Source organism: Pristiophorus japonicus, chromosome 15 (genome assembly GCF_044704955.1).
Source record: "Pristiophorus japonicus isolate sPriJap1 chromosome 15, sPriJap1.hap1, whole genome shotgun sequence".
NCBI lineage: Eukaryota > Metazoa > Chordata > Chondrichthyes > Pristiophoridae > Pristiophorus > Pristiophorus japonicus.
The window spans coordinates 169,849,895-169,875,679 of NC_091991.1; the positions used below are offsets into that span (position 1 = coordinate 169,849,895).

General features: G+C 47.5%; 1 protein-coding gene across 1 annotated transcript in view; it reads left to right on the top strand.

Moving 5' to 3' along the window:
- Positions 1–25,785, top strand: part of card11 (caspase recruitment domain family, member 11) — a 201,837-nt gene that overhangs the window by 112,812 nt on the left and 63,240 nt on the right. Inside the window, exons 9-13 of the mRNA XM_070900006.1 lie at positions 1,274–1,453; positions 6,957–7,005; positions 9,879–9,958; positions 16,106–16,218; positions 24,765–24,832. Of these exons, the coding sequence (XP_070756107.1) occupies positions 1,274–1,453; positions 6,957–7,005; positions 9,879–9,958; positions 16,106–16,218; positions 24,765–24,832 (490 nt within the window). The remainder of the gene's footprint in view (positions 1–1,273; positions 1,454–6,956; positions 7,006–9,878; positions 9,959–16,105; positions 16,219–24,764; positions 24,833–25,785) is intronic.

The following is a 25,785-nucleotide window of genomic DNA, read 5'->3' on the forward strand; positions in this document are numbered from 1 at the left end:
AGCACAGCAGCTAGTTTGCACACAGCAAGATCCCACAAACAGCAATGTGATAAATTACAGAGTGTTACCCTTATATAGATTGCAGTCTGTCTTGCTCAAAAATACACGAAAGCCATTTTGGTTCCAACAATGCTTTTCATGGAGTTTGATGGACTGCATACTTGAAAAGTTAATGTCCAGAACTTACAAAAGTGGCATTAAATGCTCCTGTTCACATATTCACTCCTGTGAGTGTTCATTCATTTTCATTGACAATCATCTGTGGAAACTCATATCACTCCTGAATTATTCATAATCCATCTAGCTCCAAATATTCATACTGTACATTGACACAGTCTTCAAATTCTCTTCTACCTTCTGAATAGGAATTAATTCATTTGTTCTGCCTTCTGAAGGAGAACAGTATGTATTTGGAGAACCAAGAAAAGGGTGCTGCATTTTGTTCTCGAAAGAAATACAAACCCTTTGATGAAACAAAGTTGGAGCTTCCCCTCTCCAACTATAAATGGAGTGTCCAGTGTGGTACTGACCCACACACTTAAACCTGGGCTAGGCTGGGGAGAAATAACGTCAGAGTTTCTACTCCTGATCACAATCCAGCGACCCTCAATGTAGCGAGAGTGGGCATGGATGCATGCATTTATGTGTGTGTATGTGTGTATCCTTGCATGTGTGTTTGTGCGTGTGCATGCATGTGTGTGCACACGTGTGTGTGTCAGTGTTTCCCCTAAGGCACGCCACTATGCGGCCGCACACCATTCGTGAGATCCTGTGCAGGCTGCTCACCAGCTCCTTCCGCTGGAAAACATATCGTGCACACAAATTTAAAGGGACCGCACAACAAAAATAAAATTAGAGGGAACATTGGTGTGTGCGTGCGTGTGCATGTGCGTGTGTGTGCACATGTGTGCATGAGCGCATGAGTGTGTGTGCACGTGCGCACATGCGGTGTGCGTGAGTGCACATGGGTGTGCATGTGTGTGCACATGCGTGTGCATGCGTGTGTGTGAGCATGCGTGTGTGTGATCAAGATCACGTTCTGCATTGGTGCTCTCCATGATCAAAGAGCCGACTGATACTCATTGTCCGGGATGAGACGTAATGAATGGCTGAATGGGTGGAATATTGGATGGCTGTGTGGAACCATCCCCCAGCATGAGAGGAGAGGAGAGGAGAAATTAGGAGGAGACAAGGAAAGGAGTCCTCGAAGAGAAAAATTATTCGAGGAGGAGCAGATCAGTGTAAATTTCACTCTTTCTGTCTACCTGTACAGAGCCTGCCCCGGAATATTCCCGTCACCGTTATCTCCCAGGCGTTCTGCCGGTCCTGTCAGAAGAGGAATGGACAAGAGCCAGAGAGCTCATCGACCTCGGAGGAATCACCTGAGGACAATGAATTTTTTGTGCAGGAGCCGCGACTGAGACGAAGACCGAACCTTAAAGTTTACGGAATTGTACGTAACCATTTATTTATAAGATTAACAACAGTTGCTTGTCAGAAAGTTCAAGTGAAATGTTTGTCCTTGCTCCCGCCTCTTGTAAGCTGAAGTGTTCAAAGCTCTCAATACCTTAAGGTCCGAGTCATTGTTTGAGGGATGCTGGACAGGGTTATAATGACTGACTCGTGTGTTTGATCCACTGACGGTGTGAAAGGAGTCCAGGTAGATTCAGTGAAATTCTGACAGAATTCACACATTCACACAGCACAACGCTGAACCCAATTCACAAAAGCAAAATACTGCGGATGCTGGAAATCTGAAATAAAAAACATTAAATGCTGGAAACGCTCAGCAGGTCGGGCAGCATCTGTGGAGAGAGAAACAGAGTTAACGTTTTGGGTCGATGACCCTTCGTCAGAACTGGAAAAAGTTAGAGATGTAACAGGGTTTTCAGCAAGTGTGGGGGGGTGGGGGGGCAGGGAAAGGGGGGAGGGGAGGAAAGAACAAAAGGGAAGGTCTGTGATAGGGCGGAAGGCAGGAGAAATTAAGAGACAAAAGGGATTATGGTGCAAGGCAAAAAGAGATGGTAATGGGACAAGTTAAGAAACAAAAGATGAATCTAGATAGGGTGTAAATGGAAAAATCATCAACAACTGTCTTGAGAAAGAGGAAAAAACAGAGAATAAAACATTGGGGCAGGGGTTATGGTCTGAAATTATTGAATTCGATGCTCAGTCCAGAAGGCTGTAAAGTGCCTAAATGAAAGATGAGGTGCTGTTCCTCGAGCTTGCGTTGAGCTTCATTGGAACAGTGTAAGAGGCCAAGGATGGAGAGATCAGAGTGGGAGTGGAGCGTAGAATTAAAGTGACAGGCGACTGGAAGCTCGGGGTCATGCTTACGGACCCTCTTTGCACTGATTGGTGATCTTTCAAAAGAGAATGCCTTGGGTCCGAACCATACTGCAACCAAGAAAAATGAAGAATGGTCTAAAATCTGGTCCACAATACAATGGTTAATGTCCTGTGATAATTACACTAGCGGCAGGTCGGGGCCATAAAAGGTGAGGCGACCCGGGAGCAGTGTGGAGGCCCCGGGAGCAGCGTGGAGATCACTGCAAGGTACAGCGCGAGCTGGTGCAGGTGGGCGACGGCTGCGAAGAGTGACGTCATCAAGGTCCAGGTCGGTTATTGCAGCATGGGCAGATACAGCAGGAGCGGCGAGGTCGGGGCGAAGGAGCAGTGAGAGACTGTGGAGGGACGTGATCGAGGCCCAGGAGAGGCGTCAGTTCGGCCCATGGGCAGCACGGACCAGCCCACACTGCGATATGTGTGCGAACTAGGGTCCGTGCAGCAGAGCTGGTCTCCAGTTGTCTTGGTTAATCCTTGCCACTGGAACAAGACCTAGCTCTGCCAAACCCGTGTGGTGGCTGGTGTGCAACGGCCACACCACGTTAAAAAAAATCCACGTACAGGCATCTTCCACCCTTGAGGGTGTAGTTCAGGACCTGGAATATTAGGTCCTTCATTGAAACATCTGTGAACTCATCCTTTTTTGGCATGGAAGCAAGTCATCCTGGTTTCGAGGGACTGCCTATGATGCTGTGATAATGTAAAGAGGCAGTGCGATGTATTGCAATGCTGTCATCTGGGCCACATCTGGCTGTGATTGTGTCCCTTTTTCTTCTCACCCGCTTTTATCGTTTTCTTCATTCCACCGTAGTCTTGCTGTGCCGCAACTCTTCCCCGGTGAAGGCCACTGGGTGGAGGTGAGCTCCTGGGTGGTCAGTATGGCTGGCTTTCCCAATTTTCCCCCTGGTCCCCCCGGAGAGGAGAACCTGACTGCCACTCCACACTTCTCCGGGACAGCATGGTTACAACGGGGGAACTTACTGCTGGGGGGCAATTCGTGGGCACGAGCGAGCCCGCCCACCCAGCTCCTCCATGCCGCAGCTTGTCAGAGCAGGGATGCATCCAAACACATAACTCAATATTAAGGTTGCTGCAGAAAAATCGCGTTGGTGTTTGACTCGCTCCTCTTATACCAGGGGGGTGGGTCATTTTGACTTTGGGTGATGGTGTAAAACGAGCGATATCGATTGCCTTTCAATAGACATGCAAATCGAGAGAGATGAATAACAGGCGTCTGAATCAACATCGCATGAATTACACAATCATCCAAATTACTCCCAGCGAGTTTACTATAATTATATTTAGACTTGTAAAGCATGCTTGGCTGTATGTGCAGGTATAGGTGTGTCTGATAAAGATATCCTATTAAAAAGGCATCACCGCTTCAGATATTCCCACATTCTCTCTGTCTCTTCAATGTCTTTAATTTCCTTTATTGTGAGTCTTTCTAACACCTCTCCTGTTAATATTATTTCAGCCGTTGAACCATCTCCCATTTTCCTTTTAATCACTCGACACACAGGTCCCCTCTTGTCGTGTGAGTGTGTGTGTGTGTGTGTGTGAGGAATGTGTGTGTGTGTGAGAGAGTGTAAGTGTGTAGAAGGGTATGTGTGGTGTGTGTGTGTGGGGTGTGTGTGTGTGTGTGTGTGAGAAATGTGTGTGTGTGTGAGAGAGTGTAAGTGTGTAGAAGGGTATGTGTGGTGTGTGTGTGTGGGGTGTGTGTGTGTGTGTGGGGTGTGTGTGTTTATGTGTGTGTGTGTGTGGGGTGTGTGTGTGTGTGTGTGTGGGGGGTGTGTGTGTTTATGTGTGTGTGTGTGTGTTTCCCTCTCTTCCCTTTGTTCTGTTGTTTTCTAAAAGCTGTTCAGCTGTCATTTCTTTCCCGCTCTGATGTAGCATTCACAACTGAAATGCTAGCTAGCTCATTTTCCCAACAGCTGCTGACTGATCTGCTGAATGATTCCAGCTTTTTTTTTCTGTTTTCATTTCAGATTTGCAGCCGTTTTCATTTTTTTTTTTGCTTCTCTAACCTTGGCCTAGCCAGGCCCTCCCCACATCCCTCCCTCCCCACTATCTCCCCCCCACCCCCCTTTGCCACATCCCCCCTCCCCACTATCTTCCCCCCCCACCCCCCCTCGCCACATCCCCCCCTCCCCACATCCCCCCTCCCCACTATCTCCCCCCTCACCCCCCTTTGCCACATCCCCCCTCCTCCCCACATCCCCCCTCCCCACTATCTCCACCCCCCACCCCCCTTCGCCACATCCCCCCCTCCCCACATCCCCCCTCCCCACTATCTCCCCCCTCACCCCCCTTTGCCACATCCCCCCTCCTCCCCACATCCCCCCTCCCCACTATCTCCCCCCCCCCCACCCCCCTTCGCCACATCCCCCCCCTCCCCACATCCCCCCTCCCCACTATCTCCCCCCCCCACCCCCCTTCGCCACATCCCCCCCTCCCCACATCCCCCCTCCCCACTACCCCCCCACCTCCACCCCACCCAACCGCCGCCACCACTGTCAATTACAAGTCACTCAGAATACCGCAGCCTTTGTTCATACTCACAATAAGGCCTGAAGCCCCATTACCTCGGCCTCCTGCACTGTTCCAATGAAGCTCAACGCAAGCTCGAGGAACACCACCTCATCTTTCGTTTATCCACTTTACAGCCTTCTGGACTCGACATTGTGTTCAACAATTTCAGACCATAACCTCTGCCCCTATTTTGTTCTTTTTCCTCCCTTTCTTTTTACAAAAGCTCCACCCCCTTTTTTTATTTGTTTTTCTCTTACCTGTGGCAGCTGGTTATTATTCCGCTATTCAAACCCTATCTAAACTCATCTTTTGTTTCCGAACTTGTGCTATTACCATCTCAGTTTGGCCCATCATCCCTTTTGTCTCTCAAATCTCTTCTGCCTATTACAGACCTTGCCTTTTGTTCTTTCCACCACCCCGCTCCTCCCCCTTTCCCTGATCCCTGCACTTCCGTAAGAATCTGTGACACCTCGAACTTCTCCAGTTCTGACAGAGGGTCACCGACCTGAAACGTTAACTTGGTTTCTCTCTCCACAGATGCTGCCTGACCCGCTGGGTGTTTCCAGCATTTTCTGTTTTTATTTCAGATTCCAGCATCCGCAGTATTTTACTTTCCCATTAACCCGTCTTTGCCAAGCTCCACAGGTTACCTGAAGCTCAGAGAATTGACGAAACATTTCACATTCATCTTCAAATCCCTCTATGTCTTCATCCCTGCTTGACTCAGCCATGTCCTCCTACGCACATTCTCTACTCCTCTATTACTGGCCTATTTCTCATTCCCCTTCCTCTTTTCCGCAATTGGTCACCTTGAGTGACTCTGCACACATTTTTTTTGGAGCTCCCTCCCTAAAATCTCCTCCTTGCCACCTCTCCTTTCGGACTTCAAAAGCCTCCTAAAGAACATCCTCTTTGTACATGCTCCCCCAGCCCCTCTCTTCCCTTTTAACCCCTGCTGCTCAGTGTCCACTCATTGTCCTTCCCCCCCCCCTACCCCGCTTTGAAATGCTCTGACCTCTGTGCATGAGAAGTACTGGGAAGGCCTAAGTTGCTTTGGCTTTCGACTGGCTGCCAAACAATTGTACCATCCGGGACATGTATCTAGAAAGTGAGCATGAGTTTTCTCATGTATGCTCACAGGCTTGTAGAGCTGTTGCTGCAATTTCTGCGGTCTGGAGGAGTCTGTGTTCCACATATATGTTCAATGTGTCAGGCTGCTGCCCCTCTTCTGTTATTTGAAGGGGCTGCTCCTCAAGTTCTAGTTGCATTTTAGTCCCACGCTCCTGACCTTTGGGCACCCTGTGCGGAGGGGAGGGGGCAGGTCGGAAGGCCTCCTCATAGGACTTGGCCAAGGTGGCCATCAGCCGGTACAGGCAGCGGGCGGTCGAGGGGGTCATTCAGCCCGACTGCCTGCCTCTCTTCCGTGGGTACATTCGAGCCAGGGTATCCTTGGAGATGGAGCACGCGGTGTCCATCGGTATGCTCGCGGCCTCCCGCGAGAGGTGGGCGCCGGAGGGACTGGAGTGCATCATCAACCCCAGCAACCAAATTTTAATTTGATCTGTTTAATGTCTAAAGTTTAATTTGTTCATTTGTCGGTTTTGGTGCCCCTTTAATAAGGGGGCATTTGATTTACAGGTTCAACTAAAATAGTTGTAGAGCTGTTGCACTGTGAGTGGCTTAGCCAGTCACGTGATGTTCACAGACTCAATAAAACCCCAGCCAGTTGGGTCTGGGTCACCCACAATGAGGTATGCTGTTGTGAGCTGAGGGGATGAACCGGTACTGTGTAGTGTGATTGTTAAACCTTTGTTAATAAACCAACTCGTTCAGAATAGCAATGTGTTGCTATGAATTCTTAAGTAAAGATCCCATGATGCAAACACATTAGAAGTTTTCTATGGCAAACACATTAAGATCTGTTGTGCCTCAATTTACATGGGCTTTAATGTCAAATATTGCAGTGAACCTTAATAAAGACATATGATACGTGTGGCGGCTATTGCACAAGATTTGTTTTTGATACACCCACACAAATGTGCTGTTTTACATTGTTTATTATTATGTCTAAAATTTAGGGACGACCCAAGTCTCCGTGCACCTTCCCCAGGCATCAAGATTATCAAGGTACGTTGACTCCGATGTCCCCTGTCATTTTTTGGGGGAGTGCGTGGCCCCTTTAAGAGCCGACTTGGCCCAACAAAATAAACCTGCTCATTTGCAACTATGTTTTATAGGCCCTCCAGCGAAAGGCCACTTGCACTGAACCTATTAGTCTCATCCACGCTCAGACAGTAAAATGAGATAGGAGGCACTAATTGTGGGGAATGCCATTAGCTTCAGAAGTGCCTGCCCTCCCTGTTGAAGCTGAGTGTGGAAAGGCAGGCACTTATGAAGCAGATTAAAATCTTGAACCATATGATCTCCTGCATCGATTTCCATCGCCTGAGGCGGGCGGAGGTCAGGGAGGGATTTTCCAGAGTATTATTTTTCCTTATTGACCCTGGGTTTTCAGTCTGCTTTTCTTGCCTCTCCCAGGAGATGACATGGCTGTGGGAGGTGGGTAGGAAGTGTCTAGTCTTGGTGCTGCAGCCAACATGGGTGCGGGCCAGGCTTGATGGACCAGCTTGTCTTTCCCTGCCTGTCAGATCCGTACGTTCGCCAGAAATGAAATGGGTAGTACTTTTATTTTACAGCTGAGTTTTTCTGCTCCGCCGTATCATTAAAAGCTCATTGGGAACAGTATTAGAGAATAACAAAGCTTGGATTTCCAGACGTGCCTAAGATACCCATTAAAATGCACTGCGTCATGGTGTAAAGGTTTAAGCTTTGAAATTTGCACCATCTGATCCGGGTGCACCAATGCTTAATGAATTCATACGCAGTTCCTTGCGGAAGGTCTGGGTCACTGAGCTCATACTGATATCGGTTAATGAAGGAGGTGAATGCTAAAACAGAGCAAGCTTCCATTGTGGGCGTCAGGGGAATAATTTTGACTTTAGGTAATCGTGTCGCTCGCAACGTATCGGCTCAGCCTCCCGTTAGACGCCTCTCCTGATTTTCGAAAAAGGGAGTGGAAGCCTTTTTCAGAACTCTGCTTCAAAACACAAATTAAACCAGTCCTGAAGAAGGGCTCCAGCCGAAACATTAACTTGTCTTTTTAAGTGTCATTAACAGTGTCAGCTGTGGCTCAGTGGGTAGCACTCTTGCCTCTCAGTCAGAAGGTTGCGGGTTCAAGTCCCATTCCAGGGGCTTGAACACATAATCTTGGCTGATGCTCCACTGTACTGTCGGAGGTGCCATCTTTTGGATGAGACGTTAAACCGAGGCCCCGTCTGCCCTCTCAGGTGGATGTAAAAGATCCCACAGCACTATTTCGAAGAAGAGCAGGGGAGTTATCCCCGGTGTCCTGGCCAATAGTTATCCCTCAATCAACATAACAAAAACAGATATTTGGTCATTATCAAATTGCTATTTGTGGGAGCTTGCTGTGTGCAAATTGACTGTCAGTTTCCCACATTACAACAGTGACTACACTCCAAAAGTACTTAATTGGCTGTAAAGCGCTTTGAGATGTCCTTTATAGTGCTTTATAAATGCAAGTCTTTCTTCTTACAGATGATGACGAGCCGATATATATATCTATCGTGTCCTGATTTTTTTTTGCATCGAATGTTACAGCACAGAAACAGGCCATTCGGCCCAACTGTGGTCCGTGCCGGTGTCTATGCTCCACACGAGCCTCCTCCCATCCTTCTTCATCTCGCCCCATCACCATATCCTTCTATTCCTTTCTCCCTCATGTGTTTATCCAGCTTCCCCTTAAATGCATCTGTACTATTCGCCTCAACCCCTCCCTGTGGGAGCAAGTTCCACATTCCCACCACTTTCTGGGTAAAGAAGTTTGTCCTGAATCCCCTATTGTTGCAGATTCCTATTGTTGGCCTATCCTTCTTTTTAATTTGTACTTCCAGAAATTTTGGAGAAGCCTGCTTTAAACTCGGCCTATTCAAACCCAAACAAGTTCGGTGTTTGTCTGGCAGCACCAGGATCCCTTTTGTTTTTTTAGAAAGTCTATGGTGGGATAGTCTCTCCGGAGCCCTGGTTCCAAATGGTAGTCATGGCAATATTAGCAAGAGATCAGAGCAACTAAATAGATTAGACTTTTAAAAGGAACCACTAGAAGTGGAAAATAAATGAGCACAGATTGTTAAGTCAGAGTCCATGCATCAAATAGTTAGTGTTCGGCATTTTAATTATAGCGTGAGCTAGTTTAAAGGGGCATTATCTTTGGAATTTGGGATAACTTCTGCATTGGTATGCAGACATGTCGCAATGTTACTAATGACATTGAAACAGACATTGAAAAATTAATTTTGCCGAATGCTTTTTCTGTCAAGTCTGTGCCCCCTTTAACCCTCACTTCTTCAAAATACTGGCTCTAAGAATGGTAATCACCTTAAATTATTTCTCTGAGGTCCTTCAAAACCTCAGTGGAGATAATGACGAAAGGTTGTGATTATACTTAAGGTTATTGAGCCTCCGGTAATTCATTCAAAATTTGAGGAGCGTCCATTGAAGTAGGTTTAATGACTTTGTCCACAAGCTGTTTGGTGTAACTTACAGCAGGCAGGAAGTTGACGTGTTTGAACCTGATGAAATCTGCCTAACATTCTGAAAATGTATTTTTCTTGCCACAGCAATAAAGATCTCCAGCCTGCTTGTTATCGGCTGTATGTTGGGGGCCCAAGATTCCTTCTCAAACTATTATTGCCCTGTCTTGTTCTTTATTTTGTGCTTTTATTTAACTTTTTATTTAACTGACAAAATGAGCAGAGTGATGACATAATGGGTTGGGATGAAGAGTGGTGGCAAATTGCAGTGTGTTTTCTGCTCCTGGCATATTATGAGTTCTCCGATACATTTACAGATACATGTCGCCTATTGTCTTGCGTTGCTAACACTTGAACTCCCCCTTCGCATCCTCCCGACGTATTTAGATGAAGATTTGTCAGATGTCAGCAGCAGCAAGATAGAAACGCCTAATTCCATTAACGGCTGTGATCCTCTGAGTTTAGTGGTAAGTAACTTTGACAGCTATTTATAACTTGCTCTAGGCGCATTTCACTTGTCTGCCGATGTTAACCCTTTGAGGATTCATCTGGCATCCAAACAAAGATTACAATGGATTGAGAAATGTTCTGATTGAACTGCCAGAGAAAAAATATTGAATGGGAGACATTGGTCTGCGCCTCATCCTGGCTGTTTGGAGTCAGTCGAGTTTGATGAGACATCAAGCTCGATACAATCTGTAAACTGCAGCGGGAACTCAGTCGTCAGGAATCTTTCCTTGGGGGCACTCTCGATCGGCTGTTGTAATTTTGGCGGAAAATCAACGGGAATGCCGGATGCCAATGTTCCCATTAAGCTGTGCGGCCATGTGTGACAGCGCAGCCGTCTGCAAGTCCCACGTAAGCCGGTTATCGGTTTATGCAACACCTCGATTTAAAAATTCTCATCCTTGCTTACAAATCCCTCCGTGGCCTCGCCCCCTCCCTATCTCTGTAATCTCCTTCAGCCTCACAACCCCCTGAGATATCTGCGCCCCTCAAATTCTGCCCCCTTGAGCAATCTTGATTATAATCACTCAACCATCGGTGGCCGTGCCTTTGGCCCCAAGCTCTGGAATTCCCTCCCTAAACCTCTCCGCCTCGCTATCTCTCTTTCCTCCTTTAAGACGCTCCTTAAAACCTACCTCTTTGATCAGGCTTTTGGTCACCTGTCCTAATTTCTTCTTATCTGGCTCAGTGTCAAATTTTTTGTCTTACAACACTCCTGTGAAGCGCCTTGGGATGTTTTACGATGTTAAAGGCGCTATATAAATACAAGTTGTTGTTGTTTTCAATGCGACATTTCACACATGCGTGAAATTTTGAATGGGCTGCGTAATCCATTAAGGGAACCGCACACCCAAAAATAAATTCAGGGGAACGTTGCCGGAGGTGCCACGTAAACGGGGACTCCCGCCTATCTTCCGCCAAACTTACGGCAGCTGATCAGGAAAGTGCCTGAAGAAATTACCAACGAAAATGAATAAATATGAGGTAGTGCATGCTTGGTGTCAAAATAGCTAAGGGTGAAGTTGAAAGAGATGAAGCAGTTTTAGCAAACTCTGCTCTCAATGGCAGGAATTTAAATTTAGAGGTGAGTTGGGAGCGAGGGGGCAAAAAGCAGTTGGGGAAACCCGACAGAACGGGATTCTCGCCAGGCCCTGCCGAATTTAACGGAAGGGCCTGATTAGCATTTCAAAGCTCTGATTCCCGCCTGCAGCCAGCCAGGTGGAGAGGCTGGCTGTGGACGGGTATGCCTGCGGCACTAAGCCACAGGGAGGAGGGAGGGAGGGATCGGGGGTGAGGAGGGGGAAGTCGGAAAGGAATCGGTCGTCGGAGGGGGGGGGGGAGGTGGGAAGCGGATCGGGAGCCGGAGGGAGGGAGATGGGAAGGGGATCGGGGTTCGGGGGGCTGTCGGGTGATTGAGGGCTGGAGAGGGGACGTCAGAAGGCCGGAGGGGGATAGGGAGTCGGAGTCGGAGTGGGAAGCGGATCGGGAGCCGGAGGGAGGGAGGTGGGAAGGGGATCGGGATTCGAGGGGCTGAAGGGTGCGAGGGCCGGAGGGGGGGGGGGGGGACATCGGAAGGCCGGAGGGGGATTGGGAGCCGGAGGGGGGAATTGGAGATTGGAAGCCTCATGGGGGCGAGGGAGGGGGGTGGGGGATGTTGGTGGCCTTGGGGGGGGGGGGGGGGGGGAGAGGGGGTGGGGGAAGATCTGAGCAATTGTGGGGGGGGTCCGATCGTGGGGGGTTGGTGAGGTCGGGCGCTGGATCCAGGGGGTAAGTAAAAAGGCACTCGCCTCCTGGATCCAGCAATCCTTGCCTTCCGTTAGCTGATGAGTTCCCCGTGGCCTTCGAGACCCGACCAGCCAGGGTGAAATTTGAAATGGTGGATCACCATGAGGCACGCCAGCCTTAGTATAATATTTCCTGGGAGCAGGTTGACTGCCCGCGCCCCCCCCCCCCCCTCCCGCCTCCATTAAAACTGGAAGTGGGTGGGTTAGTGTGGGTGCCATGTATTTGCTTCATGGGTTCTTTGCATACGAATTCATAGCAACACATTGCTGTTAAGAACTAGTTGGTTGACTAACAAAGGTTTAACAATCACAGTACACATTACCAGTTCATCCACCAGGCTCACAACCCAATGCCTCAGCTGTCATTTCTTTCCCGCTCTGATGTAGCATCTACAACTGAAATGCTAGCTCGTCCGTTTTCTCAACAGCTGCTGACTGATCGGCTGAATGATTCCAGCTTTTTTTCTGTTTTCATTTCAGATTTGCAGCTGTTTTTCTTTTGTTTCTCCAACCTTCTCCTGACCAGACACTCCCAATTTCCAACCCCGCCCCCCCCTCCACTCGCCCTCCCCCGCCCACCCACCACCCACCCTCACCACTGTCAATTACAAGTCACCCAGAATTCTGCAGTCTTTGTCTTTGCCAAGCTCCACAGGTTTCCTGAATCCCTCTATGTCTTCATCCGTGCCTGACTCAGCCATGTCCCCCCACGCGTATCCTCCACTCCTCCATCACGGGCCTATTTCTCATTTCCCATTCCTCTTTTCTGCAATTGGTCACCACTCCTTGAGTGACTGTGCACCCATCTTTTGGAACTCCCTCCCTTAGCCAATCACGAGATGTTCACCAGACTCAATAAAACCCCAGCCAGTTGGGTCTATGTCATCGACAATAAGGTATGCGGCTGCGAGCCGAGTGGATGAGCTGGTAATGTGTAGTGTGATAAATCTTTGTTAATAAACCAACTAGTTCTTAATAGCAATGTGTTGCTACGAATTCTTCAGCAAAGAACCCACGAAGCAAATACATTACAAAATGTTGACGAGGATGGGATTTCCTTCATGAAAGAAACTTTGGTGGAATTACCTTTTATGAGAAGGCAAATGCAAGTGGAGCACAGCAAGAAGCTATACCGGCAGCATGGTTCCCGAATGAGAGTCTGGCAGTATCATTCATTTTTGTGGATGACCTGGACCTAACTGTCTGGGGATTTATTGAGTCACGTGACTGGCTAAGCCACCCACAATGAACATACTCACAGGTGAATACATTACAGTCGGGATTCAGATTTTTAACTTAAACCTCCCACCCGACCCCAACCCACCTGTTTCTTGGGGTTAAAATTCCCCCAACATGTCCACATGTTGCAGATCAACCATCAACAAAGCAAGCATAATGTTGAACCAGATAAAACAACATACATTTATTTATATTGTGTCTCTTAAGATGAAATTGTCCCAAGACACTTCACAAATAGGTGTAAGGAAAATAGGCCATACATTACAACAGTAACTACACTTCAAAAAAGTAATTCAATGGCTGTAAAGTGCTTTAGGATGTCCTGAGATCATGAGAGGCAGTGTATAAAAGTCTTTCTTTTACAAGATTTAACTTGCAAAATTTGCAAAATAACAGTTTCTCTGCAGATGAGACGTGAAAGGAAAGACGTGTCTATTTTCAAAATGTTTTTTGAGACTCACGGATAATGAGAGAGCTATTGGCCTCATTATCCTAATGTTTTATTGGTGGTGTTATGACCCCCAGACTAATGCAGTATGCAGGAAGTCCAGGATTACTATTTTATTACTTACTTGTGAATCACAAGAAAGTATCTTCAGGCAATCTCTGAACTTGGGCAATGGTGAAAGCCGCCAAGCAATTAATAGTTGCTTCAGTCTTTGATGTGCCATTTACGTCCTCTGTTGTGACTTCAAAGTCCTCCTCCATCTGCATTAGGTTTTATTATGAACACGGGGCAGGGTGAAGAGATGAACTTTTGTATAAAAACTGCATAATGCAACCATTGTGTTGTCATAGTGACCCAAACATAAACATCGCTCTGGCAACCAACCTGACGAGCTTTTTTGGAGTGGAAGTGAAACTCAAACTGTGCAAGTCAAATAGAACAGTTTTATTTACTCCAAGGAATGTGTCGTGCACAAATCTAAATGGATGCTGTTGCCCATATCCCCTCATGTAGGCAAGGGCAGTGCTCGTGTCTTACCCGCTGATTATACATAAGAACATAAGAAATAGGAGCAGGAGTAGGCCGTACGGCCCCTCGAGCCTGCTCCGCCATTCAATAAGATCATGGCTGATCTTCGACCTCCACTTTCCCACCCGATCTCCCTATCCCTCAAATCCCCTAAACTCCAAAATCTGTCTATCTCAGCTTTGAATATATTCAGAGACTGAGCATCCACAGCCCTCTGGGGCAGAGAATTCCAAAGATTCACAACCCTCTGAGTGAAGAAATTCCTTCTCATCTCTCTTAAATGGCCGTCCCCTTATCCTGAGACTGTGCCCCCTAGTTTTAGATTCCCCAGCCAGGGGAAACAACCTCTCAGCATCTAGCCTGTCAATCCCCTTCAGAATCTTGTTTATTTCAATGAGATCACCTCTCATTCTTCCATACTCCAGAGAATACAGGCCCATTCTACATAATCTCTCATCATAGGACACTAAGCACAATGGATGCTTAAGACTGTGGAGAATTAAAAGCCAGAAGAGAACAATTGAAAGAGAGAGAGGTGAATGGAAGGGGTAAAAGGAATGCAAGTACCCTTTTTATTTGAAATGATCCTATGGACCATGTGACCTCAAGTTGAACTGGAAAGGTCACGTTTAACCAGCTGCTCTGCCTGCCGTTCATCGCGCATTTGAGTCATTAATCACGGCAGTGAAAACCTGTTCCCAGATCCACTTCAGTCATTGGAAGGTTTGCTCGTCCAAGAGAAGGGCATCCCACCCAATCGAGATCTTGAAGTGATCTGAATTGGTCCATTTCAAATGAATTCATTCAATATCCACATGTGGGCTGAAATACTTCAGATTGAACCCTGCCTGTCCCAATGGCAACACACTATCATTGCACCACCAGTATCTCACTCAAATGGTCATTCTTCGTTGTGTCTGCTTGGAGTGCTGGCAGGATATTTGGTGACAGGGCACTAGAGCTGAACCTGAATCAGTTCTCACCTGACATCCACACACAAGTACTTTCTAGATGAAGAGTCAATGAAGAATGGCCAAAGGGCAAGAGGTCTGCCTAATTATTTTTTTATCAGTTATCCTGGAAACACAGGGGTTCCAGTTATGATGCTGCCACCTCAACCTGCCTGAGCTTAGCTAACCAGACATCAAACCGTCTGTTTGACTGAGGACTGCCTTGGGACATTTTACTACGTTAAAGTTGTTCAATAAGTGCATGTTGTTGTTATTCTTGTACCAGAACAAGCAATGCATTTAGCCACCGGCCAAAAATAATCCCGTTCAAAAAAAAAATTTTTTCATTAACCAAGCATTCTTTAATCAGTGCGAACAACAGAGCTAACTTCTTAGTGTCAGTTGTGGCTCAGTGGGCAGCACACTTGCCTCTGAGTCAGAAGGTTGGGGATTCATGTCCCACGCCAGGAACTTGAGCACATAAATCTAGGCTGACACTCCAGTGCAGTGCTGAGGGAGTGCTGCACTGTCGGAGGTTCTATCTTTTGGATGAGATAATAAACTGAGGCCCCATCTGCTCTCTCAGGTGGACCTAAAAGATCCCATGGCACTATTTCGAAGAAGAGCAGGGGAGTTATCTCCGTTGTCCTGGGGCCAATATTTGTCCCTCAGTCAGCATAACGGAAACAGATTATCTGGTCGTTATCACCTTACTGTTTGTGGGAGCTTGCTGTGCGCAAATTGGCTGCCGTGTTCCCACATTACAACAGTGACTACACTTCAAAAGTACTTCATTGGCTGTAAAGCTCTTTGAGATGTCCTGAGGTGGTCGTGAAATGCACGATATAAATGCAAGTCTTTCTTGCTTCCTGGTCTGTTTGACTGAGTACTGCCGTGGGACAGATTACTACATTAAAGCTGTTCAATAAATACAAATTGTTATTCTTGTACCAGAGCAAGCAATGCATTTAGCCACTGGCCAAAAATAATCCCTTTAAAAATCAAATGTTCCCATTAGCCACGTGTTCGTTAACCAGTGCGAACAACAGAACTAACTTCTTATAAAATAAGGCCACACAGCTTTGCAGGAGCAGTGACTCATTCCTGATGAAATAGTGCAATTCAGAGCATTTTCAGACCCTGTTCTTTGTGTTATAGCAAACACTGAGACCTCGATTCCCGAGCGTCATGTCAACAACCCCCGAACCACCTTGCAATGATTCGATTCTACGAAGGACCAGAGAAGAAGATCGGGAAATGCCGCACAGAAGGTAAGACACGTGCCGTTACTTGGTAGGTGGGAAATGACATCCAAGGGCATCATTGATCATTCTTTTACACAAATTGGCCCTGCTCAACGAGTACCATTGCAGTACTGCCACCATATTGCAAATTACAGTCAATTCTTGTAATTACAATCACAAAGAGAGCGATAAACCACAAGAAATACAGGCTCCTTGTATCCTGGCTATGTACAGATGGAGCAGGTACCATAACCTTACAATCACAGGCCAATACATGTTTACCACACGTGTCTTACCACAACCCTACATCATCTTCGTTTGCCTTGGGTGTTGTCACTCACACCTGCCATAGAGACTTTGCGAGGTTCCAGTATACTGGGAGAGTTACAAGACCCCTTTTAATTCTTTGCATTTTGCCCTATTTACTCCTTCTTTCTCATGCTTCAAGCTCTTTTGAACATTATTTAACCTTCCTTTTCCCAATCCTTTTGGTTCCTGAGACCATTGTACATCATTTTTCCTTCACAGAACCTTGCAAGCATCAAACTCCCCACCTCCCACAGTCAACCCTTCCACCGACAATGCCAACAATGGAACTCCCCACCTCCCACAGGTATCCTGTCCACCTCCCCAACCTGTGGACCTCCCCACCCCTCACTGTCAATCCTCCCACTGACAATCAAAACATTTTTAAATCCAAGCGTGATGTCACCTCATTCCTACTGCTTGACTTACCTCATTGTTTCTCCTAATGGTTCAATCTTGGTAGTGCCCTGCACTGTGAATCTAGACCCTTCACCCAGGCATATTAAACAATACATTTTTTTAAATGGCATTACTGAATGTGCCAACATTGACCTGCTGCAGTCGATGTTTTCCCCGAAGCTTTGAGCAGTGTTCAGTGTATTTAATAGCCAGATACTGCCCAAAACAGTGCTCTTCAAGGAGACCACTGGCCTCCCTTAACTCTGGCTCGATAACACACACTCATTAAGAAGGTAGAATAACTAAAAGCTTTCGAAGAAATAGTAACACTTTTCTTCAGACTTGGCATTTGCAAGAATGTTTTCGTTGTACTTTCTCACTTTAGTTCATTCCTGTTAACTGTAGACGTTTGATCCCATTATAAATTCAAGCTCTAGGACTGTTTATTGAGTTTAGTTCCAAGTTGTATTTCCCTATCAGGTTGGAATATATTTCCTGCTGCAAATTTGTGTCAATATTCACTATTTCCTGGCATTCATTTTAGTTCCCACTGGTGAACTATTGTGTTTGTTTTTCATAGCCAAGTGTACAATATTAAAATAATAATTAGATTTTGTATTTATGCTCACATTTATTTCTGTCCATTTAGTATGCAATGAGATGATTTCTTTTCTGTTGTATTTGTAATGAATATTGCAAATATCAAGGCGAGGGAACGGAACACTTAATCCAATTTTTTTTGTCACCCGGTGTTGGGATCAAGCACTCCCCAGTCGTGTACAGCATGGTTAGATGCAGATTGATGCTCTCGTACTCTGCCCCGAACAATGTGTCTTTCACCTCAGCCACTGCTGCTCCGGTGTGGTATCCTTGTGCAATACAAAACAGAGAATACCAATTTAGGGCTGCATTGTGCTAAATTACAGGCCAGTGCCCCATGCAAATGAGCTGTGACTGCTCACGTTCAGTTCAAGTCGGCTCCTGACAGGCAGTGGCGAGGGAACGTTCATCTCATCTGGATTCAAGCCCAGGTTTCAGGGGAAAAGGGACAGTGCAATAGCCCACTGCACCACCTGTTACTTGATCGTTTAAAAAACGAATGCTTTTCATTTTGAGTAATTACTATATTTTCATCCTTTGTCTAAACATCTAGTCATATATTGTTTTGAATTTTTGTTTCCCTCCCCTTCCCCAGTACCTATTTGAAGAAATACAGGTAACTTCTCGTGTAACTGTCCTGGTTTCAGAACCTGAATTGTCTGTTCGCAAACATCTGTGAGCATTTCTTGTGTCTTGTGCCATGCTGAGCTGACGTGTGCTTCGTGCTGTGGTAAAGTCGTGCTTTTAGTAAAGTTTGCCCCCCCCCCCCCCCATGTGAGCTGCATCTTCAGATAGGCCTTTCTGGCCTATAAACCTGGGTGTGCGGCGTATGCAGTGGGAGAGCTAATGTTTGACCTGCTTTGGGGGTGGGCTGGGTAAGGGGCGCGAGGGGGTGGGTAGGACACGAGATTGGCCAGCTTAGCAGGAAGGGGACTGAGCTGGGAGCTGGGGAATGCTGCCATAACCAGCCTGGAGACCAAGCAGGGAACTGCACAGACTTGCAGGCCATAACCTGGAGGCCAAAGACAGGTGGTTCATGGGTTCTTTGCTATTAAGAACTAGTTGGTTTATTAGCAAAAGGTTTAACAATCACACTACACATTACCAGTTCATCCACCAGGCTCACAACTGCCTGCCTCATGGTGGATCCCCCGAACCCAACTGGCTGGGGTTTTATTGAGCCACGTGAACATCACATGACTGGCTAAGCCACTCACAACGCAACAGCTCTACAAAACTGTGAGCATGCTCATAGGTGCAGACATTGTAGTGAGGGTTTCCTGGAGGTGGAGGCGGCCCTCTAAAGCCACGCTCGCTGACCTCAAGGTAATTGTGGAGGTCACGACCCCTCAACATTCCCCCCCCCACCCCCACCCGACAGGCTCCGCCACTGGCCACTGAGCCTGTGTACCAATGCAAGAGGTGATTTGCTGTTCTGCCACCCGATGTTAAAGTCAGTACAGCGTCGGGAATCCGGAACTCTCGGGACCGAGGCCACTCCGGACTTTGGGCTTTTCTGGACTTTCGATCATCTTTCTGACGTCACGAATCCGGAAACACCCGAGCCCAGGTTCGGGCATTTCCAGACTTTGGAACGTCAGAAAGGGGAGAGAGAGGTTCCCGCCAAGGAGCTGTTCCGGCCATTTGTCTCTGCCGTGGAGGAGGTGTTCGGGCGGGCCCCATCGCTGGGGAGGTGTTCAGGTGGGCCCCATTGCGGAGGAGGTGTTCGAACAGGGCCCCATCACTGAGGAGATGTTCGGGCGGGGCCCCACTGCGGAGGAGGTGTTCGGGCGGGCCCCATCGCCGAGGAGGTGTTCGAGCAGGGCCCCGCCGCGGAGGAGGTGCTCGGGTGGGCCCCCCTCCCCCCCCCCCACCGAAGAGGAGGTGTTGGGGCCCCGAGATAAGGGCAACGGCGGCGAGCGGAGTGAAGCGAGGGGCGGTGAGGCGAGGCCCGAGGTCGGGCAAGGCAGGACCCCGAGGCCGACAGGGTCGGTGGGCCCGGATTCCGGAATATTTTCCGGATTCCGGACGACCCAGCCACCGATCGGTCCGGATTCTGGAACATTCTGGATTCCGGAACTCCGGATTTTCGATGCCCCACCTGTACATTTGTTTCCATGGCGTTTGTACATTGAGTAAGGTAAGCTCAAAAAACAGCAGGAAACAGCTGTCATTTGTTCTCATTCTTATTGTCAAATAGCAACAAGCATCTTTCTTGCAAAAGAAAACAGTGTGTGCTCGGCCTTTATCGACGTACAATATTCTGCAAGTGCTATCTTTAATATATATCCGTCTGGATGTATAGTTAAAAACCAATGAAAAATGTATGTTTCTTTCCCGTTTTCTTGTCCCCATTTTCCCCCATATCCTCCCCCCCCGCATCGCCCACTGGACACCAGGTGTCTACAATATCTCTTCCCAGTGCTCATTAGTCATGTGTTAACCTTGACAGTGAGTGGCGGCAAGATATTCCATCAACGTTTCTGGTTTCCAAGCCATTAATTAACGCAATAATTGGAAATGCCACATCTTCTGACCAGGGGTGGCCTGACTGATCCTCTGTCTGTCACTCCATTGGGATTGGAAAAGAAATCTGTAAATATACAGCGTTCTCGTTGCATCTGCTCCACAAGAAGCATTTGCCAAAATATTTTGATAACTTAATTAAATCAGCTTGTCAGGCAATGTCGCTGGCATTTGCAGACTGCTCTGCTTTGGAGTGCTGCTGTCTGAACGTAATGAGTTGTGTGGGAAACATAGAAACATAGAAAATAGGTGCAGGAGTAGGCCATTCGGCCCTTCTAGCCTGCACCGCCATTCAATGAGTTCATGGCTGAACATTCAACTTCAGTACCCCATTCCTGCTTTCTCGCCATACCCCTTGATTCCCCCTAGTAGTAAGGACTACATCTAACTCCTTTTTGAATATATTTAGCGAATTGGCCTCAACAACTTTCTGTGGTAGAGAATTCCACAGGTTCACCACTCTCTGGGTGAAGAAGTTCCTCCGCATCTCGGTCCTAAATGGCTTACCCCTTATCCTTAGACTGTGACCTCTGGTTCTGGACTTCCCCAACATTGGGAACATTCTTCCTGCATCTAACCTGTCTAACCCCGTCAGAATTTTAAATGTTTCTATGAGTTCCCCTCTCATTCTTCTGAACTCCAGTGAATACAAGCCCAGTTGATCCAGTCTTTCTTGATAGGTCAGTCCCGCCATCCCGGGAATCAGTCTGGTGAACCTTCGCTGCACTCCCTCAATAGCAAGAATGTCCTTCCTCAGGTTAGGAGACCAAAACTGTACACAATACTCCAGGTGTGGCCTCACCAATGCCCTGTACAACTGTAGCAACACCTCCCTGCCCCTGTACTCAAATCCCCTTGCTATGAAGGCCAGCATGCCATTTGCTTTCTTAACCGCCTGCTGCACCTGCATGCCAACCTTCAATGACTGATGTACCATGACACCCAGGTCTCTTTGCACCTCCCCTTTTCCTAATCTGTCACCATTCAGATAATAGTCTGTCGCTCTGTTTTTACCACCAAAGTGGATAACCTCACATTTATCCACATTATACTTCATCTGCCATGCATTTGCCCACTCACCTAACCTATCCAAGTCGCTCTGCAGCCTCACAGCATCCTCCTCGCAGCTCACACTGCCACCCAACTTGGTGTCATCCGCAAATTTGGAGATACTACATTTAATCCCCTCATCTAAATCATTAATGTACAGTGTAAACAGCTGGGGCCCCAGCACAGAACCTTGCGGTACCCCACTAGTCACTGCCTGCCATTCTGAAAAGTACCCATTTACTCCTACTCTTTGCTTCCTGTCTGACAACCAGTTCTCAATCCATGTCAGTACACTACCCCCAATCCCATGTGCTCTAACTTTGCACATCAATCTCTTGTGTGGGACCTTGTCGAACGCCTTCTGAAAGTCCAAATATACAACATCAACTGGTTCTCCCTTATCCACTCTACTGGAAACATCCTCAAAAAATTCCAGAAGATTTGTCAAGCATGATTTCCCTTTCACAAATCCATGCTGACTTGGACCTATCATGTCACCTCTTTCCAAATGCACTGCTATGACATCCTTAATAATTGATTCCATCATTTTACCCACTACCGATGTCAGGCTGACCGGTCTATAATTCCCTGTTTTCTCTCTCCCTCCTTTTTTAAAAAGTGGGGTTACATTGGCTACCCTCCACTCCATAGGAACTGATCCAAAGTCAATGGAATGTTGGAAAATGACTGTCAACGCATCCACTATTTCCAAGGCCACCTCCTTAAGTACTCTGGGATGCAGTCCATCAGGCCCTGGGGATTTATCGGCCTTCAATCCCATCAATTTCCCCAACACAATTTCCCGGCTAATAAGGATTTCCCTCAGTTCCTCCTCCTTACTAGACCCCCCGACCCCTTTTATAACCGGAAGGTTGTTCGTGTCCTCCTTCGTGAATACCGAACCAAAGTACTTGTTCAATTGGTCCGCCATTTCTTTGTTCCCCGTTATGACTTCCCCTGATTCTGACTGCAGCGGACCTACGTTTGTCTTTACTAACCTTTTTCTCTTTACATATCTATCGAAACTTTTGCAATCCGTCTTAATGTTCCCTGCAAGCTTCTTCTCATACTCCATTTTCCCTGCCCTAATCAAACCCTTTGTCCTCCTCTGCTGAGTTCTAAATTTCTCCCAGTCCCCAGGTTCGCTGCTTTTTCTGGCCAATTTGTATGCCACTTCCTTGGCTTTAATACTATCCCTGATTTCCCTTGATAGCCACGGTTGAGCCACCTTCCCTTTTTTATTTTTATGCCAGACAGGAATGTACAATTGTTGTAGTTCATCCATGCGGTCTCTAAATGTCTGCCATTGCCCATCCACAGTCAACCCCTTAAGTATCATTCGCCAATCCATCCCAGCCAATTCACGCCTCATACCTTCAAAGTTAGCCTTCTTTAAGTTCTGGACCATGGTCTCTGAATTAACTGTTTCATTCTCCATCCCAATGCAGAATTCCACCATATTATGGTCACTCTTCCCCAAGGGGCCTCGCACAACGAGATTGCTAATTAATCCTCTCTCATTACATAACACCCAGTCTAAGATGGCCTCCCCCCTAGTTGGTTCACTGGGGGATGTTCAGAAACGCGGATGTACACTGTGATTCTTGGCGGTCATTGGATTATAAGGCAGTGACACAGGCGAGGGCTTTCGATGACCTCATAAAGCGTGAGAGCACAGCTCAAGGAGTTGTCACAAACCCTAAAGTTAGACTAATCCGCTCTCAGATTTCAGAGTGACTGCTGCCAATGAACCGGAAGCAACCGGAAGCTGCGCAGGAGAATTCTGCGCATAAATATTACAAACCGATTCAACTTTTAATTTTAATTTTCTTCAGTTCGGCAGCAGCGATCTCTTTCCTCCCCCTCCTTTCTCCCTCACCAATCTGTGCGAAGTCTGACGAGAACAACCGAAAAAACATTGGAACTGCGCACTCGCCTCAGAATCAGAAGGTTGTGGGTTCAAGTCCCACTCCAGGGACTTGAGGACGTAAATCTAGGCTGACACTCCAGTGCAGTGCTGAGTGAGTGGTGCGCTGTCATGTGGGTGGAAGAGCATCTGGGAGGGCGCTGAGCACCTCGAGTCTCATCGCCGAGAGCATGCAGGAAAGCAAGCGCAGACAGCGGAAGGAGCGTGCGGCAAACCAGACTCCCCACCCACCCTGTCCTCCAAACACAAACCCACCCTTTCCTCCAACGACTGTCTGTCCCACTTGTGACAGAGACTGTAATTCCCGAATTGGACTGTTCAGTCACCTGAGAACTCACTTTTGGAGTGGAAGCAAGTCTTCCTCGATTTCGAGGGACTGTCTATGATGATGATAAACCGAGGCCACGTCTGCTCTCTCAGGTGGACGTAAAAGACCCCACGGCACTATTTCAAAGAAGAGCAGGGGAGTTATCCTCAGAGTCCTGTCCAATATTTATCCCTTAATCAACATAACAGAAACAGATTATCTGGTCATTATCACCTTGCTGTTTGTGGGAGCTTTGCTGTGCGCAGATTGGCTGCTGTGTTTCCAACATTACAACAGTGACGACACTTCAAAAGTACTTCATTGGCTGTAAAGCACTTTGAAACGTCCGGTGTCGTGATAGGCGCTATATAAATGTAAGTCTGTCTTCTTTCTTTCATTGGCAGCAATTGCGCCCATACAATTTTTATATTGTGGTCAATGCAATTTTGTTCCAATGGCAGTCAATTTTTTTGACTTTGATCTCATCAATTAGTGAGATAGGACTTTGTAGAGAATCAATCTGTGTCTCAGGACATCGCTATTTTGGTTGAATTGCAGGAAGGATTCAGCATCCTCTCTCTGATATTTCATACCAAAGGAACCCCCGAGGGTTCACTTGGTACTCTTCTGAGGATATGAAGACATTTTCCTTCATGTATCTCGATTGTCTCTCCGGTCCAGACGGCAGCCAGTGGATCAGCCTCTGTGACGGGGGGACACGTCCGGTTTGGCCGCGATATGAGGCGTGAAACAGGCCGTTCGGCCGCCCGTTCAACGCGACAATCAGGAAACACAAACCGTCTTCAGGTTCGGGCCTCCTGCACATGTTGTTGGCGAGCTGCGAGGAGCCAAGCAGCCAAGCCTTGCTGTCGTTCACTGGCTTCCCGGTGAGGAAAACCGGCCGGGTCAAAGTAAAAAAAATTGACTGCCATTGGAACAAAATTGCATTGACCACAATATTAAAGTTGTACGGGCACGACTGCTGCCAATGCAAGAAAGAAGATAGGCTTACATTTATATAGCGCCTATCATGACCACCGGACGTCCCAAAGCGCTTTACAGCCAATGAAGTACTTTTGGAGTGTAGTCACTTTTGTATTGTGGGAAATGCAGCCAATCTGTGCACAGCAAGCTCCCACAATCAGCCATCACAGTCAGTCAGCAGGTAAGTCCTGTTTGGCGGGGGTGGGGGGTGGAGGAGGGAGTGGCGAGGGAACAGATCAAGCCATCCCTTCAAGGACTGCTAGTTAGGCCTCTCAATACTTGGGGAACTGGTGATTTTGGCCCTTGCAGTGATGTTATGATGATGCTGCTTGATATATTATTAATAACAATGATAGTGATGATGCAGATGACAGTATCAATTGGAGTGCCAAGTACAACGGTGACTGTGGCACTCGTGGTTCTCTGTTTCCCCATGTTTTCTCAGCCATCACATGTTATTCTGCTTTCTGACAGTATAACGGAGGAGGACAATGATAGCATCTGCTGCTACACCTTTGATGCCATACAAATGGAGACAGATGGTAACTTATGTTTTGTATTAATATTCTGATTGGTGAAGCGCAGACTAACAGCGCCAAACATTGATCGTAGACTCAATGTTGTGCTGGATTCTCGGGCGATAACGGCGGCGGGGCGGTAAAATCAGTTGGGCCCTGAGTGTGGGGCGGAGCGCTAAGGGAGGCGTTCCACACCTCTCTTAGGGCGCTAGGCCGGCTGAGCAACAGAAAATTCGTCGCTGCAGAGCCGGCTTCAGAGAGGCCCTAAGAGAGGCTTCCGTGGAGAAAACAAAATCGCCTCAAACAACAATCCCAACACCTTGGTCACCCCACATAAAAATAAATCGTAAAAATAAAACCAAAAAAAACCCAATCACACTTACCTCATGCAGTCATTCCTTCCCCCACTGCCGCCGGGACAGTTCTGACCGCCTGGTTTTTCTGACGGTCCCACTAGGGGGCGCTACAGGGTCAGCATGAAACAAAAATCATAGCGCTGTCGAAACCAGGGGGCGTTGCACACCGGCTCCACTCTCCCAGGCGGCACTGCTCAGCGCCTCCACAAAACCGCCACCAAATTGCCCGGCGGGGTGCTGGAAGCTGGCCGCCCACCCGGGAATCATTTGCATACCCGTTGCCACCCCTCCGGGGAGCCAAACGAGGCGCAAGCCCAACGAAAATTCAGCCCATGCTATTCACATTGGAGGTGGAGAGGGAGGACATGCTATTCATGGTCAGGGTGACTCAGGGTGAGTGGAAGTTACGTTTATAAAGCTCTGGTTAAACTCCACTTAGAGTACTCCATTCAGTTCTGGGCACTGCACCTCAGGAAGGCCATGGACGGGGTACAGCGCAGAGTCACCAGAACGATACCTGGCCTAAAAGGGTTAAATTATGAGAACAGGTTGCATAGACTGAGCTTGTATCCCCTCGAGTATAGCGAATTAAAGATATATTTTTATTCGTTCATGGGGTGC